The sequence below is a fragment of the Heteronotia binoei genome, chromosome 7, assembly GCF_032191835.1.
Source record: "Heteronotia binoei isolate CCM8104 ecotype False Entrance Well chromosome 7, APGP_CSIRO_Hbin_v1, whole genome shotgun sequence".
NCBI lineage: Eukaryota > Metazoa > Chordata > Lepidosauria > Squamata > Gekkonidae > Heteronotia > Heteronotia binoei.
In genome coordinates this window covers 112696017-112715470 of record NC_083229.1, presented here as the reverse complement: position 1 = coordinate 112715470, position 19454 = coordinate 112696017, and the positions used below count along the sequence as shown (strand labels likewise).

Sequence of the window (19454 nt, the reverse complement as noted above, 5' to 3'; positions counted from 1 at the left end):
ACCACTCGAAGATCATCAGTTACAGGTAAGCAACCTGTTTATCTTCTTCGTGGTCTCTGTGCAGTCCCACACATGGGTGACTAGCCAGCTGAGTAACCTGGAGGAGGGTGCTGGTAAAAGAAGAAAGTTAGTCACATAAGAAAACAGATCATGTTCCAAGACATAGAGGCAGAAGCGAAAACACTCACCATACTTCAGTGGAAGATGGATCGGAGAACTGCTTGGCCGAAAGAGGCGTCTCGTCTCGCACGAACGTCCAAAGCGTAATGGGAGACGAACGTGGAAGGAGAGGACCACGATGCAGCTGCACAGATGTCCTCTAAGGAGACGCCCTGTAGAAAAGCCGAAGACGTGGAGACCGCTCTAGTAGAGTGGGCCTTGAGGCCTTCGGGAAGAGGCTGTTTAGCCAGTTCGTAACACAACCTGATGGCACTAACTACCCATTTGGATAGTCTTTGGGTAGAAATTTTGTGTCCTTTACGTGGTTTACCGTAGGCCACAAACAGGTTAGGGTCCTTACGGAAAGGTTGTGTGCGATGCAGATAGAAGGCTAGCGCCCTTCTGACATCCAGAGAATGCAGGGATCGCTGTCCCTGGTCCGACGGGTTAGGGAAAAACGTTGGTAACGCGGTGGAGGTAGACAGATGAAACTTGGAGACAACTTTGGGGAGGAACGTAGGATCCGGTCTTAAGACAACCTTGTCCCTATGAAAGATGGTGTAGGGAGGGTCATGTCTGAAGGCACATAAGTCACTTGCCCGCTTACCCGAGGTGAGGGCTATTAGCAATGCTGTCTTCCAAGAGAGAAGATTGAGCTGTATTGTCGCCATGGGTTCAAAGGGCGCCTTCATTAGACAGGAAAGAACAAGGGATAAACTCCACGTTGGGACGAATGGTTTAACCGGTGGATGTAGGTGCAGCATTCCTTTGAGGAAGGATTTAGATAAGGGGTGAGAGAACACTGTCCTGCCGTCGATAGTGTCATGGAATGCCGAGATGGCAGACAAGTGTACTTTAAGTGAAGAGTAGCACAAGCCTGATTTCTGCAGAGATAGGAGATAATCTAAAATCAGGTTCAGAGGTGTTACCTCAGGAGTCCAATGATAGGGTGCAACGAAGGAACAAAAGCGCTTCCATTTGCGTTGGTACGAGAGTCTAGTGGAAGGCTTCCTTGCGTTGAGAAGAATATTGGTCACTTCTGTGGAGAGGCAGGTGAGTGTATCCTCCAAGCGGTGAGGGCCAGAACCCGAGGGTTGTGATGAAGTACCTGGCCGTTCGCCTGCGAGAGAAGGTCTCCCACGATCGGGAGGCGGCGGTAAGTGTGTTGTGACATTTGCAGAAGTTTGGTGAACCATGGTTGCCGTGGCCACCACGGTGCGATAAGGATGCAGTCCGTGCCATCCCGTGCGACCTTCGTCAACACGCGTGTCAGTAGGGGGGTTGGCGGAAAAATGTAGTGGAGGGGACCTCTCCAGAGATGTAGGAAGGCATCGTCGCCCTTCCTGCAGTAGAAGCGGTGACATTTGGCATTGTCCCTGGAGGCAAAGACGTCCACCCTGGGGGTCCCGAAGCACCTGAAAATCCGACGAAGGTAGGTCAGATTGATGGACCATTCGTGGTCGTCTATACGTATCCTGCTTAGGGAGTCGGCCAATACATTCTGTACACCTGGGAGGTGGATGGCGGTCATGTGGATGCTGTGTTTGATACACCATTCCCAGAGCAGAGTGGCTATGCGACATAGTCGAGGGGATCTGGTGCCTCCCTGCTTGTTTATATAAAATACTGTCGCCATGTTGTCCGTGGAAATCTGGATGTGGCGACCCGCAATGAGAGGAAGGAAGGATTGAAGAGCTCTGTGTACTGCAATCAGTTCTAAGCAGTTTATGTGCAGGGTCCTCTCCTGAGGGGTCCAGAGACCTCTGACAGTCTTGCCTTCCAAGTGGGCTCCCCATCCCCACATGGAGGCGTCTGTTGTCACGATAGCCGTTGGAGTAGTTGGTAGGAACGGCATGCCTTCGAGGAGGTTGTCGAGGCTGGTCCACCAAGTGAGAGAAGGAAGGACTCTCCTGGGGACGGTGAGCAGGGTGCTCTGAGGTTGCACGTGAGGCCGGTAGGCACGTACGAACCAGAGCTGAAGTGGTCTCATTCGTAGCCTGGCGAAGAGGAGGACTGCTGTAGTAGCGGCCATCAGACCTAAAAGACGCTGAATAGTTAGGGCCGGTTGGATGGGATGCAGCTGGACCATCCTGGCAAGGGTGATGATAGTCATAGCACGGTCCTCTGGGAGGAAGGCACGGTGGATAGAGGTGCGAAGATGGGCCCCTATGAAGCAGAGCTGTTGAGTGGGGGTGAAGTGCGATTTTGTAACATTCACCCGCAGGCCTAGAGACTCCAGCAGGAGAAGGGCTTCGTGGAGATTGGACTCGAGCTGGTCTGGGGTCGGTGCAATGAGGAGCCAATCGTCGATGTACGGGAAGACCGTGATGTTTCGTAGTCGAAGAGCAGCTGCCACCACCGCCATGCACTTGGTAAATACCCTGGGTGCGGTGGAGAGGCCGAATGGTAGGGAGATGTACTGATAATGATGTTGGCCCATCGCAAACCGGAGGTATCTGCGATGCTGAGGTCGAATAGTCACATGGAAATAAGCGTCCTGAAGATCTAGGGAAGCCATCCATGAATCCTTCGGAATCAAGGGCAAGATGGACTGCAACGAGATCATTCTGAATTTTTTGTACAGGATAAATTTGTTTAGCTTCCGAAGATCCAGAATGGGACGCTTGCCTCCATCCCTCTTGGGGACCAGGAAGTACCTTGAGTAGAGTCCCGTTCCCCGGTGTTGGGGGGGAACCGGTTCTATGGCTTTTTTCTGGAGCAGGTCCAGAATCTCGTGATGGAGGTGATGGGATGGAGGGGTAGCAACGAAATAGTGGTGGCGAGGCAGCGAAGCGAACTCTATTGCGTACCCCAGACGTACGATGGTGAGTACCCAGGAGTCGGTCGTGATTGAAGTCCAAGTCCCGTAGAATGGGGAAAGACGCGTGGGGTAAGGTGACTGTATGGGGAAGTCAAAGAGACTGCTTGGTAGGGGGGGATGATTTTTTGGACTGCTGAGGGCGTTGCCTTTGCTGAAAAGAAGGCTTCTGTTGAGCAGGTCTTCTTTTCCAGTATTCAGACTGTTTAGGAGAACGCTGGCGTCTTTGGAAAGATGGTTTCCAAGATTGTTTGCGGCCGAAGGGTTGCGAAGCAGGTTGGGCGACTCCTAGGCGCTTGGCCCTTTTACGGCCGTCGTCAACAGAGGACAAGACCTCATCGGTGGAGGCATGAAAGAGGCCAAGGCCATCAAACGGAAGATCCTCTATCTTCTGCTTGATGTCGGGTTGAAGATTAGTGGATCTCAGCCAAGCATGACGACGCAGGGCAACCGCAGAGGCAAAGACACGGGATGAACAGGAGACCGCATGTCGAATCGAATTAATTTGTTGTTTGGAGACCCTGGAGAGTTCGGAAACCAGGGCTGATGCTGTTCCCTGAGAGGAATCGGGAAGCGATGGTATCAGTGGTGTGAACTGGTTCGCTAGATTAAAAGTATAAGCAGCAAAATAAGCCAGGTAATTGTTAAGCTTCGAGTTGGTGGAAGCAAGTGTGAAGATTTTCCTTGCCAAGGTGTCTAATTTCCTTCCCTCACGATCCGGCGGTGCGGGATGCCTGGAGGGCTTGGCCTTCATGGCAGAATGAACAATTATAGAGTTCGGAGCCGGATGTGATGCAAGGAATTTGGCGTCAGGGGCATGGACTCGATAGAGGGAGTCCAGCCTTTTAGAAGTGGGAGGTACTGATGCAGGTTTGTCCCAAGTCTCCTGAAGACCCTCCAGGTGCACCGGTAGCATAGGAAGCAAGGACCCTGAAGGGAAGTCTGATTGAACCAGGTCATGTACCATGTCCGACACTTTGGGGGAGTCTGCCTGGAGAGGTATCTTCAGTGCCTCCGCCATGGAAGTAATAAGATTGAGATAGGCCTTGGATGCATCGGACGGAGAGAGCCTGAGCTGTTGCGCCGAGTCCGGTGGGAGAGAGGGAGAGTGGTCCTCCGAATCCGAAGAGCCTGGGGACTCCTTTCCCGAGGAAGAGGCCCCCGTGGAGGGGGAGGGTGGATGAACGATCGGTTCCGAGACGGGGGCTGCCTCCGAGGTCTTGGGAGAAGACCGAAGTCTAGAATCCGGGGCCACGGAAACGGTGGCAGAGGCAGTACGCGGTTTAGCCACGTCTCGGTACCGAGGGTGGTCACGGTGATGATGCGAGGGGCCAGCCTCTTGATCAGATGATAGCAGGCGATTGAGGAGTCTGGGTGAGTACTCGAAGTGACTTCGAGGGTCACGAAGCCGAGAAGGGCGGTCGAAGTGGAGCTGAGGCGAATCCTCGCGTCGGGTTGTGCGCGCGTAGCGGGACCGAGGCGAACCGCCATAACGGACCCGTGGAGTCTCGGGATCACGGTGGAAGTAGGAGTCTGACTCGTGGTATCTACGATGGATGTCCCAATCAGAGTGGGAGCCGGAACGGTGACGGGATCTGCCCTGTCGAGGTGAGGGCGATCTGGATAGAGGAGAGTATTCATATCGCCTTCTCGAGTAGTAATCCTGTTGTTCAAAGTAAACGGAGGAATCGGAGTCGTGGCGGCTACGCGGAGAGCGTGATCGAATTCGAATCCGATGGGAGGAAACTTGCGTTGCCGATTCACGGTACAGCGGAGAGAGTGCAACATCGTGGAAGGCGTCAGGTCGCAAAGACGGGCGTAAGTAAGTCTGCGTCGGGTCGGTGGAACGGTCGGGTTCAAGGATCTCGGAAGGTACCACGCTATGTACTGAAGGCGATCGAGATCGAATCGGAATCACCTCCACAGCCGTGGAGGTGTGAGGTGTAAGCCTGGGCATGTCCGTGATGACATCAACCGGGGTCGACAACTCGGACGGCAAGAGTGGTTGGGCTGAACTCGACTGAGCGGTCGAGGACATGGTGTTGCGGGGCTTTATGGGCGCCGAGTCCGTTGATTCGGAATGACGCGCCGGCTCGGAATGGTGAGGTTTCTTAGGCGCCGAATCCGAGTGCCGAGGCTTCTTCGGCGCCGACTCCGATTCGGGATGACGCAGTTTCTTCGAAGACTTGTGGCCGGCTTCGGCGTGCTTCGAAGGACGTTTCCCGGACTTGTGCGTCTTTTGAGGCTGAGGCGCAGCCGGGGCAGCCGAATCTCCCGCTCGAGGTGGGGGAGGCGGCGAGTCGGAGGTGGGCATAGCCCGCAGAGACCGTTCTAAGAGGAAGGCCTGTAGTCGTGCGGCGCGGTTTTTGCGTGCCTGCTTGCCAAAGTTTGCACAATGCGGGCAAGCGTCGACTCGATGGCCCTCCCCGAGGCAGAAAAGGCAGTGGCTGTGGCCGTCTGTGGTGGGAATTTTAGCCCCACAGTGCCTACACTTTTTGAAGGTAACCTTCCCTTCCATACGCCCCGGACGGTGGGGGGGGGGGGGGAGAGGGAAGGGCGGGAAGGGACGGGTATGGAAAAAGAGAGTTAAAAGCGCAGAAACGGGGTTCTTTTTTTTTTTTTTTTGTATATTTTTTAGGACGAAACGGGAGAAAGAGAGAAGAGAGAACGATACCAGTCAAAGTAGAGATGAAATGAGCTGAGGAGAGACGAGCTAAGGAAGAGCGCAGCGAGGAAGGTGTTGTCCGGGCGGCGGAAAGGAAGAAACTGAGTGGAATGGGCGCTCCCCCCCCGCTCCAGGCATGCGCGGTCGCTGCCTGCTCCCCAGGGCGGGAGGGGAGCGCGCCAAAAGCGCTATAGGCGAGCTATTGGAACTCCGAGGAATGGATTCATTGCCTGCGGCAAGACCCATGTGTGGGACTGCACAGAGACCACGAAGAAGATCCAGTAATTATGTGAAAAGGTTTTCTTCCTTGTGTTTGAGATTAGACCACCACTTGGATCACTTTGCCACGAATATTCATATAGGAAACAGATTTCGTCAGAATGCTCCTTTTGTATATATTCCTTTTGTGATCACATCGGGGAATGCTCAAGATCACACCTGCGTTTACCAGGTTTACTTTAAATTTATTTCTCTTTGGTGCCTGCAACTTCGGCTCTGCTTCTGCCTAACACTGACATCTGCTGGGAAAGGGCACCCTGATAAAAGCGGAAAGCTTCAAGAGATGAAAAGGGGCTTTGATGTCTGCCCTGAAATGTTAGGCAAGAACACAGGGCTTGCTGGATGTCAAGTTTCTCTTCATTGCCTTTTTAAGGTGTCTAAAGAGCTGCTCAGACAACTCCCAGCTGGCAGAGAAAGACCTCTGCAGAGACCTGCAGGGTGAAAATCAACTTAGTCACTGATAGAGAGGAGCAGCCAGGCAAATGGATGGAATCTCCCCACATTACCATCTCAGTGGGGTGGGGTGGAGGTTCAGCATGTGCTGCCAGCTAATGCTGCTGTCTGAAATAGTTAGCACTGCTAGCTTTCAATCCACGTTAATGTTTAGCGCCTATTTAGTTTATTCCTGCCTTCCCAGCTATTTTAATTGTCCATTGGTTTAGTCCAGGGATGGCCAAACTGCGGCTCTTTCACACATATTGTGTGGCTCTCAAAGCCCCCACTGCCCCATCAGCCAGCATGGAGAAGGCATTTCTTTAAATCTCTTCTCCAAGCCAAGCCAGCCAGAGGTTTGGAGAATGCATTTAAAGTTGCTTTCTTTCCACCTTTCCCTCCCTCCCCTATCTATTTTCCTTCCTTCCCGCTCTCAAAAATCTGATATTCGTGTCTTGTGGCTCTCAAGCATCTGACATTTATTCCATGTGGCTCTTACATTAAGCAAGTTTGGCCACCCCTGGTTTAGTCATTATAAGCTGCTTCAGAGATATGTTTTTGTTTAAGAGTCATAATGTATTTTGTTGTTTAAGTCAGGCAAAGAGAATCCTGCATGCATATGACTTTTTTTCAGCATCAGGTCAAGTTAACTTGAGAGGCCACTATGTGCTCAGTTTTAAAAAACTTAACAAAATATGCCAAATAACCTTTTCACCAGCATTACTGCTGTTGCCTGTCCACCACCTCCTGGGATTGAGCGCCCTCTTGAAGCTTTTCTTCCCCCTGGTGCCACCAACTTGCCCTCCCATTAGGAGAGCCAGTTTGGTGTAGTAGTTGCAGACTCTTATCTGGGAGAACCGGGTTTGATTCCCCACTCCTCCACTTGCAGCTGCTGAAATGGCCTTGGGTCAGCCATAGCTCGCATAGGAGTTTTTCTTGAAAGGGCAGCTTCTGGGAGATCCCTCTCAGCCCCACCTACCTCACAGGGTGTCTGTTGTGGGGGAGGGGGGAAGGTAAAGGAGATTGTGACCGCTCTGAGACTCTGACATTCATTTCAGAGTATAGGGTGGGATATAAATCCAATATAAATAAATAAATTCCAAATCCTCTTGTTGGCCAGAACAGATGCTGCCCATATTCTGCCAGATGAAAGATCCCTGTCAGCCAAGTTTCCACCGGTCATTTTATACCCTTCCCCCTTCTGCCAAAAAATGCTGAAAAACAACAAGTTCCACACTTCTAGTCACCTGTGCTGCCAATGTCATTGGCTCAGGGGAGAAAGAACGCTGGAACACATTGCTGCAACGGCTTTTGGAAGGTCATCCCCTTTCTTCAGCCTTGCTTCCTAGCTCTAAGAAAAGGTTCACTAACTGGTGGGGACCCAATGAGAGCTCTGGCTCTTCAGTTTGAAAACCCAGTCCTAAGTCACATTTATAAGGAAATACGTTCCACTGGTAAATGACCTTAGTTCACGAGCAATGCTCCTAAGGCAGGGGTGTTGGACTCATTTGTTATGAGGGCCGGTTCTGACATAAATGAGACCTGGTTGGGCCGAGCCATGTTGAGTTGGGCCGAGCCATGTCAGGCTGGGCCATGTGTGTACCTATTTAAGATTAGGTAGCAGAGATATAAATTCTATAAAGTACACAAACACCAATATATATATTTTTAAAAACTTAAAACATGCTTAAAACAGTAGCACTCATTTGTTTCAAAGATGCTTTCTTTGTATTTCTTTAATGGGATCCAGGGAACTGGGCAAAGGAAGCTCTGGCTCTTTCCTTCCTCCCCCAGGGCACTGGGGGAGGGGAGGAGCCTCAGCCAATAGAAGGAAGAAAGGCTTGGCACAGCAGCTGTGCTATGCAACTGAGAGAGCCTAGAGAAGCAAGCTATTCCTCCCCCCTTCCTCCACAAGGGAGGAGCCTCAGCCAATGGAGAAAATAGAGGTTTCGTTCTGTAGCTCCTGTGCAATTGAGCAAGCCTTGCAAAGCAAGCTGTGATGCAGAAGGAAGCAAGAGAGAGGGAGAAGGAAGATGACAGCTGGGGCCTGATAGGAGCCCTCTGGGGACCTGATTCGGCCCCCAAACTGCATGTTCGACACCCCTACTCTAAGCTGTGGAGTCTTGTGAGCAAAAATTAGTTTGCTCTGGGGCCATAGGAAATACTGCACAAATTAGTTTGCTCTGCGGCCATATTTTCTGAGCGAAGACAAAAATGTGTGAGAGCTGGAGGCTAAAAAACTGTGAGCTAGCTCACTAACTCAGCTTAGAGGCAACACTGGTCATGAGCCTAAAACACACTTTTAAGGAAGTTTCACTGGAACAAACAGGACTTTCTTCCAAATCAATGTCCTTTGCACTGGAGTGCTGGTCACCTAATTAAGAGGAATTTACAATAAGAACATAAGAGAAGCCATGTTGGATCAGGCCAATGGCCCATCCAGTCCAACACTCTGTGTCACACAGTGGCCAAAAAACAGGTGCCATCAGGAGGTCCACCAGTGAGGCCAGGACACTAGAAGCCCTCCCACTGTGCCCCCTCCAAGCACTAAGAATACAGAGCATCACTGCCCCAGACAGAGAGTTCCAACAATACACTGTAGCTAATAGCCACTGATGGACCTCAGCTCCATATGTTTAAAAAATACAGCCGGTGCGGGTGCAATGAAAAATGATACCCCCAAGTTGCAGTATGTCATGCTAAATGCTTCGCTTGATCCGACAGCTCTGTTCAGAAGCCAGCATTCCAAACATTGTAGACCCACATTTTCAGTAGAAAGGGCATTCCTTGGCTCAGGAGATGAAAGATGCAAAGGTGACTGGGAACATAAAAAGGTGAAACTAAGTGATATTCACTAATGCCCTAATGATGGCAAGTGCAAACAAAGAACACTGCCACAAGCCACCTAATTCTGTTGATGCAAATCCTCTATTTATCTGGGAAGAAGCTTGAAGAAGAAATGAATGGGGGCTCTACAGCCACTGTGTTAAGCATTCCTAACATCAGGAGGAGCTACTCCCACAAACGCACTTTGCTTGTACCTCCCTAATACGCTGCGTGCTTAGGACTGAAGTTACTACATGGCCTTAAGATGTCAGTAAAGGCAAACAAGGCAAGATTTGAGAGAGCTGGAGAGGAATTGATACCTGTTTTAAATGTCTAAACTACCATTAACTGCTGCATTTTCCCTGTCAAGTCGTAACAATGAGTTGGAAACTAGGGAAGGGAGGTTAATTCAGAAGATTTTGACTAAGTATACTTTAATGAAAGCAAGGTCAACATATTCATCATCAGTGTTTGCAGGAGCTATAAAAGCATGACCGATATCATGAGCTACTCTCAGTTCAATGAAACTCAGAGACCTGTATCAGAATATCTGACTCACTACATCAGGGGTTCCCATGTGGTGTCTGTGGGCCGCATGGCACCTTCTGACACCTTTTCTGGTGCCTGCCAAGTGTTTTTAGGAAGTGTTTTAGCAGGGGTTTTTTTTGTAGCAGGAACTCCTTTGCATATTAGGCCACACCCCTCTTATGCAGCCAATCCTCCAAGAGCTCACAGGGCTCTTAGTACAGGGCCTCCTGTAAGCTCCAGGAGGATAGGTTACATCAAGGGTGTGTGCCCTAATATGCAAAGGAGTTCCTGCTACAAAAAAGCCCTCATGGCTTCCAAAGTAAACTGAACTTGTACAATATTATTCACCATTCCTAAGCTTCAATAAATGCTTTGTGGTCAGTACCACAAAATCCACCTTGCCGAGTGAAACCTTTAAAGGGTAATAAAACTATATTCCCAAGTCTTTTGCTCTTTTGTAGTCAGTGAGAATTGCAACAGCCACTATATCTGTATGTCCATCATGGACAAACCTCCATTTGTTTGGACATGAATACAGCTTGTTCGTACGCTCTTTTCTTGCCTTAATTCTAACCTCAAGCAGAGTGTGACTGAAGGTTTCCACGTTGGAGAAGCCTTGAACTCCAGCTCTCCATGACAACTGAAAGCAGGTTCCCATGTAAATCTGAGTTTATTTTTATCCTGCAAAATCGGATTCTAAACTGCAATAAAACTGAGGTTTAGGATCTGTTTGTAGGAAGGAAACGAACTCCAGTTTGCCTGGGTGCCTACATTTGGATGTTGCAATAAACTAGAGCTTCATGTCAGGGTGTGCAAGCAAACCAAAATCACCACCACTGTGTATCCAAACAATAAAGATAGGAAAATAGGAACAGACTTTTCAGATTTGGATTTATAAATTCTTTATTGTTTAGATTCATAGTGGTGGTGACTTTGGTCTGTAATATACTGTGTTGCCACTTTGTTTGTTATCTGCTAGGATGTGACAGCAAAGCATAGAAACATGGCACCATGGACAAATCACAAAAACTGCCACTGTTTTTTTAAAAAAAATTAGACAACACACAGGCCAAAGGCATTATTGCACTTGGGAAAAGGAATGCCCAGCAATGGATCTTGTATGATCCAGTCCCAGCTCTCTGCTCCTCATCTGTTTCCCTGGTTACTCCTGCCTTAATGGTGCTGCCTATCAAAATGAAGGATCCATCTATAAAGACTGTTCTTGTCAAATAACAGAGATTGCTGTTGCCCTTTCATTTCTATCAATATGAACTAATTCAATTTTCTCTATAAAGAAAGGTAAAGTTGTGGAGTCATATCAAACTGAAGGCAACCAAGTCATTTCCCTCACATCTTACAGAATTGGATTCAAGTTGATTCATTTACTCTGCTCTTCGGTGCCAGTGATGAGAAAGTACATTAATCTTTTACCCTTTTCTATTTCTTTCAATAAACTTAACCATGTTTGCCTCTCCAACCCCCTCATAATCTGATCAATTATGTAACCTATCGGAACAATTTTCATGGAAGGGGGAAAATACCAGCTTAGAGCAGAGGCTAAGAAAATAATAATAATAAATGATACACACACACACACACACACCATTTGGTCAGCATCTTGAGTGGGTTCTAGGACCCCAAAATGGTGCCTAACTAACAGCAAATCATGTGATAAGCAGGGCTTTTTTGGTAGAAAAAGCCCAGCAGGGACTCATTTGCATATTAGGCCACACCCCGACATAATTGTTTCACGCAAAGCTTTTTTGTAGGAAAAAGCCCAGCAGGAACTTATTTGCATATTAGGCCACACCTCCTGACATCACAACTGTTTTGCACGGGGATTTTTTTTTGCAGAAAAGGCCCTGCAAGAACTCATTTACATATTAGGCCACACCCCCTGACACCAAGCTAGCTAGAACTGCATTCTTGTGCGTTCCTGCTAAATAAAAAACCCTGGTGATAAGTCACAAATATCCCAGTTCCAGGTCTGGAACTTCACTGAAGGGGGAAGTGTGGCCTTAAACAGAGAGGGCTGGGAGGCAGTGACAGAGCTGCGGGGCCACAGATGAGCTGTGGGGCTGCGCAGATGAGGTTCCCTGCCACTGCCAAGTGACCATTCATGACTGGTGCATGACTGGCCTGCAGGTGGGCAGAACAGGAAGAGGAGGGGCTGGAAGGGAACCACAGGAAGTAGGTAGGAGGAAGGGATGGAATAGGAAGAACAGGCCAACCAGTTGGGTCAGAAAAATGGGGAGGGGGAAGAAAGGGAAAGCGAGACAGCTGGGGTGAAAGACTAGTGGGGGAGTTCATCCTTCACCCCACCAAGTCCTTCTGATCCTTGTCTTCTTAATGACCTAAATTCTTAATACAATATTGGGGTCAATAAGTGTGAGGCCCCCCCCCTTTTTTTAACTGACCATGTATTTTTTTTACATTTATTTATCATTTTGCTCATTACATTACAAAACATAAAATACCATATCAAACACAAAGACTAACATGTATATTTATATATGACTACTGATTTTTTTTGGGGGGGGGGATTGCCAAATCCTACCTAATTGAGCTAGATCATCCCCTTTCAGACTGACAACAATCAGACTGATAACAATGTGACTTTCTTTGCACTTCATAATCCATTCAGCTGTACTAAGAATGGTATTCTTTTTCCAGTGTTGTGAATTCTTGCTGCTATGTTATCAAGTGCATGATTGCATTATACTTAGTTTTTGGAAAGCATGGACGCATCAAAATAAGATCTGGTGAATAGGAAATTTCTACATTCAAACCTTCTTCCATGCACTCCACCACTAATAACCAATATGTTTTTGCCTTTGATGACAGCCACTCCATATGTATATAGTCAGCTTCTGTAGGCCAACAGTATGAACAGGAGTCATAATAGCTTCCGTAATTTTTTAATGGAAGTTGTGACAATTTGTGTGGTGTTAAGTGTCGCTACTGAAGCATCTTCAACAGACAGCAATTCTCTGCAGGAAGTTTGTTTTTTAAAGCTCCCCCCCCCACAGTGGTGGTTTTAATTTTGTTATTTTTAGAATTACGTTACATTTTAGAATTACAGTACTGTTTTTATTGTTACAACTTTCCTTGGGTCCCTAATAATCTGTGAGAAAGGCAGCCTTATAAATGTTTTAAACAAATGAATAAACAAAACCATGTACATAAGGAACTACGGGAAATGTTTGAGAATGAGACCCCTTTATGATCTCATCACACACATGCACTCTTATCGAAACAGGCCCATTCTACAAAAGTAGCCGGAAAAAAAATACTTATTGAGAAGGACAAGCAAAATACGAAGGATACAAAAATAAAGACCTGTACTGCATCTCCAAAACACATTTTAAAAATATTTACCACATTCTTCTCCATCTTGGTCATCTATTAATCCTACGGAGACTCCCAGATCCATACATTTTTTGCTATGTGCCTTGGACTTCATATGTTTTGTCAAGTTTCCTTAAGAAAAACAAAAACAGAAAATGCACTGATTTATGATTTGCCATGTATGCCCAGCCACAAAGGACTACGCTGGCAGACAAATTAATCTCCGAGGCCACATGTTGGGCCAACATACTGCATTTTCATGGATATATACTAGAACTGTAAGAAGATGTGCAAAGAACTGATACAGCAGAGGCTTCTGCTTCTCCTGTGGGATACAATAGCTACCCTGAATGGATTTATATATTTGATATCTTGTCTGGCAGCTTCACAGTAAGTTATTGAACTATTGTGCTGGAATTCAGTAAATGACTTTTGCCCCCCCACCCCACCGAGTTCCAACATCAATTTTGTTATTCTACAAGGAAAGCAAGATTGAGCTCAGGCAAAACTTAGACAAGAATGTGGAACAACAGATACTGCTTTCTGTGTTATTCTACCTAAGCGGTTTCTAGAAATATTTTCATTACGCTGCTCATAACTAATAATCCAATAATTATAGGAGCAAATTGTACCATAATATACACTTTCTTGCATCATATAGAATGCAGAGTTTATTATCATTGGTTTTTTGCATCATGTAAGAAGCAATAAAAAGTAATATGAAATATGGAAATATTGCTGCTGCCATGAAGAAAATTTAATTATGTGCATATGTTGATTTGAATGACATCCTGAAAAAGTCCCGCTCCCCCCCAAAACCCTGGTTATTGCTACATAAGTTTACTATTAAGGGTCGGGCTATACACGGGTGGCTGAAGTTGCTTAATGTAAGAGATGTTTGAGAGCTGCAAGACATGAACATCAGATGTTTGAGGGAGGGAGGAAGGAAAATAGATGGGGGAAGGAGAAGTGGAAAGAAATAAACTTCAATTTTAAGTTAAGATGAGCATTTTAAGTTAAATTAAGCTAAACTGGCTGGCTTAGCTTGGAGAAACCTTCTCCAAGCCAGCCCATGGGGTGGGGGTGCTTCGAGGACCAAACAATGTGTGTGAATGAGCCACATGTGGCTTCCAAAGCTGCAGTTTGGCCACCTCGGGGCTAGAACACAAGAATGGGAAGGTTCTCACACTCTTTTTCATTCAGCAAAATGTATCTGGGAAGACATTTTTATAAAATGATTTTATTGCATTGTCTGTTGTATGTATTATGTTTTATTGCATTTGTTTAAAATTTTGTAATCTGTCTTGTGCCTCCATGGGGATGGCTGTCTGTAAGTCAAGGGAGGACAATAAATACATTGGCAAGCTATTGACATTTTAAAGTTGCTTTTCCACCGAACCATCTCTTATCACTGCCAGAGTCATGCTACAGATTGGAGAAGGCATTTAAAGGACTGTGTCCCTTTAAACACCTCCGTCTCTCCATTGGAAACAATGGAGGATGGGGACACCTTCTGGGGTCCATAAAATTGGACCCCTTGGTCCAATATTTTTGGAAGGTTTTTTTGGGGGGGGGGGAGATGAGGAGAAGCACCAGCAGCTATGCTGCAAATTTGGTGCCTCTAACAGCCCCCCGCCAGCCCCACATAACCCCAGATCTATTTTCCATTATAGCCTATGGGCACTATGGACCATAATGGTCCCCATAGAGTATAATGCCCCCCCCCAAAAAATGCGGCAATCCCAATACCAGGATGATATCAGGATTCAGGAATATTGGGAAATACCAATTTCTTTTTTGTTCAATACACCTGAATCTGAAAAATATCCATTTTTTTCTGCGCACCCCCATATCTGGCATCTCCAGTTAAAGAAGAAGAAAAAGAAGACGACATTGGATTTATATTCCGCCCTCCACTCAGAGTCTCAGAGCGGCTCACAATCTCCTTTATCTTCCTCTCCTACAACAGACACCCTGTGAGGTGGGTGGAGCTGAGAGAGCTTCTACAGCAGCTGCCCTTTCAAGGACAACCTATGTCAGAGCTATGGCTGACCCAAGGCCATTCCAGCAGGTGCAAGTGCAGGAGTGGGGAATCAAGCCCGGTTCTCCCAAGTAAGAGTCCATGTACTTAACCACTATACCAAACAGGCTCCAGGTAGCAGAGACCAGGTAGTGGGTGATATGAAAGACCTCTGCCTGAGACCCTGGAGGCAGTCTGATAGGCAGTACTGACCTTGATGGATCAATGGTCTGATGTAGGATAAGGCAGGTTCATGTATCTTCAAGGGACATTTTTGCCCCAGAACATCACATTGGTTGGGACAACAAAATACTCCACCGGTAAACATTTTGGGGGGGGGTTTCTGCCCTGGTTTTGCTTTGTTTTCTGTACAGAAATAAAACTGGAAAGTGGTGATTATACTCTGGGGGCACTGTTTGTCAGTGCAGATGAAAATGTCCTAAAACAAACATTTTAGAGCCACTTTTCGAAGCATCTGAGTGCAACTAGGGTGGGATTTCCATGCTTCCTGAATTACTATTATGTAAATAAATAGCAGCACATCATCAATTCACTTCAGCTTCCCATATCTTCCTTATTGGAAAGAGCCACTGATCAAGAGAAGATAAAGGTTCCCGATAGCCAAGTCGGTCCAAACCAAAGCAGCATACATAGTTTGGGTTGGCTTTCGCCAAAACCAGTTAGCTATGTCAAGCTCATTTACCTTTAGTCTTGAAGGAAAAATTGCAATAGTTGCAATGATACGGGCGGACATCTGTATGCGTGCGAATATGCTTCTTCAACATACTAGGCTTTTTACAGCGTATTCCACACTCTTCACATATATATTTCCCTCTTCCTCTACCACGAACGTAGACATATTCTTCATTTGACTTGTACCTAAAAAACGAAAAAACACTTCGCACAATACACTTCTTGGTAAAAGAGTAATACTAGAAATTCCAGAAACACTTCAAAATAATCCCTATCCCATATTATTAATATTCAATTAAGTTATCTGCACACAAAGCCTGTTGTTTGAACCCTTCACTTTCTCAGTGTGTTTTGGGTGGAAATACACAACCACTTCAAGCATCGTCATCAATGTCTTCAACGGGAACTTTTGAAGTAGGAGTAATTACTGATTGGCTCTACCACAAAGATTGCTGAGCTAACTTATTGCAACCTTTTCAAAACTACTCAGAAACAGCGGTATGTATGGTCTACAAACAACTCTTGGCCTACAAAACCATTTTTTTCCCAGGCAGTTTGAGCCACCTAGTGGCATGATTTTAAGTTCCTACCGAGCACTAAATCACCTTCTGCTTTCATCTCATAAATATACCCAGGAAGATAGTTGGTAGGACATTAGCCTTGTGAAACTTAGTTTGAAATTGGAATGTTGTACGCCAAGTTCTTGAGAGCATGAATCTGAGAAGTCATATGCTCAAACACTGGAGGGGGGGGAAATAAGGGGGCAGGACCAGTCTTCCCTCTAAGCTGACTTAGTGTGAGCTAGCTCACAGATTTTTAGCCTCCAGATCACACATTTTTGTCTTAGCTCAGGAAAAATGGCCCCAGAACACAATAATTTATGCAGTAGCTTTAATGCCAGTAGCTCACAACTTTATTACCAACGGCTCACAAAGTAGAATTTTTGCTCACAAGACTCTGGAGCTTAGAGGGAACATTGGACAGGACAACATCATCAACTGAGGACTGGGGGAAATGATTGTTCAGTAAATTTGGGGGAAATGGGGTCTCTTAGGGAAACAGATCTACTCAGAGTAAACCCCATTTTTACTCAGTGGGGCTTACCCCAAAGGAAAATGTTTTTAGGATTGCAACCATAATCTATCCAAATGGTTTTGGGGTGCTTAAACATAGGGAAAGCAATGACCTCCCCATCTAATCACATTTCCCTAAAATAAAGTACTTCTCTGGAAGAAAAAATTAGAATTATATATATGAAACATCTACCTACCTACCTACCTACCTACCTACCTACCTACCTATCTATCTATCTATCTATCTATCTATCTATCTATCTATCTATCTATCTATCTATCTATCTATCTATCTATCTATCTATCTATCTATCTATCTTCTATCTGTCTGTCTGTCTGTCTGTCAGTCAGTCCAGTCCAGTCCAGTTTAGTCCAGTCAAGTCACAGCTGCCTTATGGAGACCCTGTATGGTTTTCAGGGTAAAAGATGTTTAAAGCTGGTTTGTCACTGCTTGACTTGCTGGACTTCTTGCGTGGTCTCCCATCCATATATAATAACCATGGCTGACCCTGCTTAGCATCTAAGATCTGATGCCATTGGGCTAGCCCGGATAAAAACCATACTTACCCTCCATCAAATATTTTAACTCTTCTTGGTTCACTTTTGGCTAAAGAGTTCTCATCTTGATCAGTGCTTGTTTCAGAGTTTTCTTTATTGCTCAGTTCCCTTGCTGCCTTTTGTTTAACTAATGCCCGCTGAAAGAAACATTGAAAGGAATGTGTAAATTACTTATTTCTAATGTATTTATAGTCCACTTGTCTCATTGAGACTCTAGGCAGATTACAAAAATTAAATAAAATGAAAAGCAATTCAATCACGCAGCGAACACTTCCAATAAACGTGGTAGGACCAGGATTACAGAACATGAAAAGCTTGTGAACAAAATCTGCCTATGGCAACAAAAACTGTCAAGGCACAACATTAAAAACTCACTGTAAACAAGGTCAGCACACAAAGGTTCTATCCAGTTCCTTACCTTCTGCTGTGTAGGTTTACTATCTTCTGAGATGTCCCCTTCACACACAGAGGAGCATACAGGGGTGGAATTCTAGCAGGAGCTCCTTTGCATATTAGGCCACACACTTCTGATGTAGCCAATCCTCCAAGAGCTTACAAAAAAGAGCCTTGTAAACTCTTCGAGGATTGACTACTTCAGGGGTGTGTGACCTAATATGCTAAGGAACTCCTGCTAGAATTCCACCCCTGCCTGTATACATTACTGCAGCAACCCATTCTACGATTCATTCTCCAATATGCACAAACCAGGACTTAGTCATGATGATATACAACTAGTTTGCATGTGGAAAAGACAAGGAAGACGAAGCCCTTACAACACCAACAGGCATTTAGGCCAGTGAATGGCTGACAAAGCCTTCTGAAGCCAAAACAGTTCAGTGCCAAGGGGTATGACCCAAGTTTGTTTATATTTTTATAGGGCTGCCAGGTTCCTCCTGGCAATTGACAGAGGATGGGGGGGGGGATTTACCTTGAGCAGGAGGGAGGCCTAAGCAATGTTACTGGTAACATCACTTTCATCATGCGCTGTAAGTAATGTCATCATGCTGGGATGCCCCAGAGATGCTCCGATCTTTGGCCAAAAATTTTATGGTACACGTGGCTTCTACCATAGGGGCTTTTCACACTTACCAATGGAAACCGGAATGGAATCGGTATTGTGCCACCATGGAGTAATCCAGGACAGGGATGGGAGTTTCAGACACGATTGAAATCTGGTAGGGTTCCATGCCTGAAGCGAGCCATTTCACACTGTTCCGATTTTATCTCGCTTCCAGGAGCACCAGCTGTTTTTGTGTCCTTTTTTGCCAGCAGGTGCATAATCTCCGGCTTTTTTTTTTTTTTTAATGTCGGGCTAAGAGCGCTATGACGACGTATCAAAACACAAAATCTCAATGGAGGCCAGGCATCCCAATGTCGCTGTTGTACTATATTGGTATGTTGTTACAGCGCTATAGCGCTCTTAGCCCGACGTCCCCTCCCTCCTCCCAAAAAGCTGGAGACCATGCATTGGCTGCCAAAAGAAGGCATGAAAACGGCCAGCGCTCCCAGAATCACTACAGGGGATTTCACAGTGTCCCACAGCGATTTCAACATGGAAGGAGGGGTTGAAAACTGGAGGGAACTGCTCTTAGTAAACAACGACTCAGGCACGCCTCACTACCGGGACAGCTGCGGGACTTTGTGATAAGGCAACAGTATTCTAGTAGCAGCCAGTTACTGAATTGGATCTGTCTGAAATGACAGCAGAAACCCATTACTGTTCAGTAACTGACCAGCTGCCATACCGGAATACTTAGGCTGTGTGAAAAAGCTCATAGAGTTTTCTCCAAGTACCGAAGTGATAGGCCATCTGCTTTGCATGCATAAAGTCCCATATTCGATCACCAGCATTTTCAGTTAAAAGGACCAAGCTATAGGTGATGTGCAAGATCTCTGCCTGAGACTCTGAAGAGCTGCTGCCAGTCTGAGTTGACAATACGGACCTGTTCTTGCTCTCTCTGACCTGGTATTCTGCCTCTGTATACAGAGGTTCCATTTCATCATCACAGCAAATAGCTGTTGATGAACCTATCCCCATGACAGAACCAGCATGGA

The 19454-nt window shown here is 46.4% G+C and overlaps 1 protein-coding gene across 3 annotated transcripts in view; it reads right to left on the bottom strand.

Moving 5' to 3' along the window:
• The window catches only part of HIVEP1 (HIVEP zinc finger 1), a 123430-nt gene that overhangs the window by 9238 nt on the left and 94738 nt on the right, over positions 1-19454 (bottom strand). For all 3 annotated transcript variants that reach the window (XM_060244213.1, XM_060244215.1, XM_060244214.1), the window contains exons 5-7: positions 17409-17536; positions 15779-15954; positions 13086-13187 (exon numbers count right to left, since the gene is read on the bottom strand). In XM_060244213.1, the coding sequence (XP_060100196.1) occupies positions 13086-13187; positions 15779-15954; positions 17409-17536 (406 nt within the window). The remainder of the gene's footprint in view (positions 1-13085; positions 13188-15778; positions 15955-17408; positions 17537-19454) is intronic.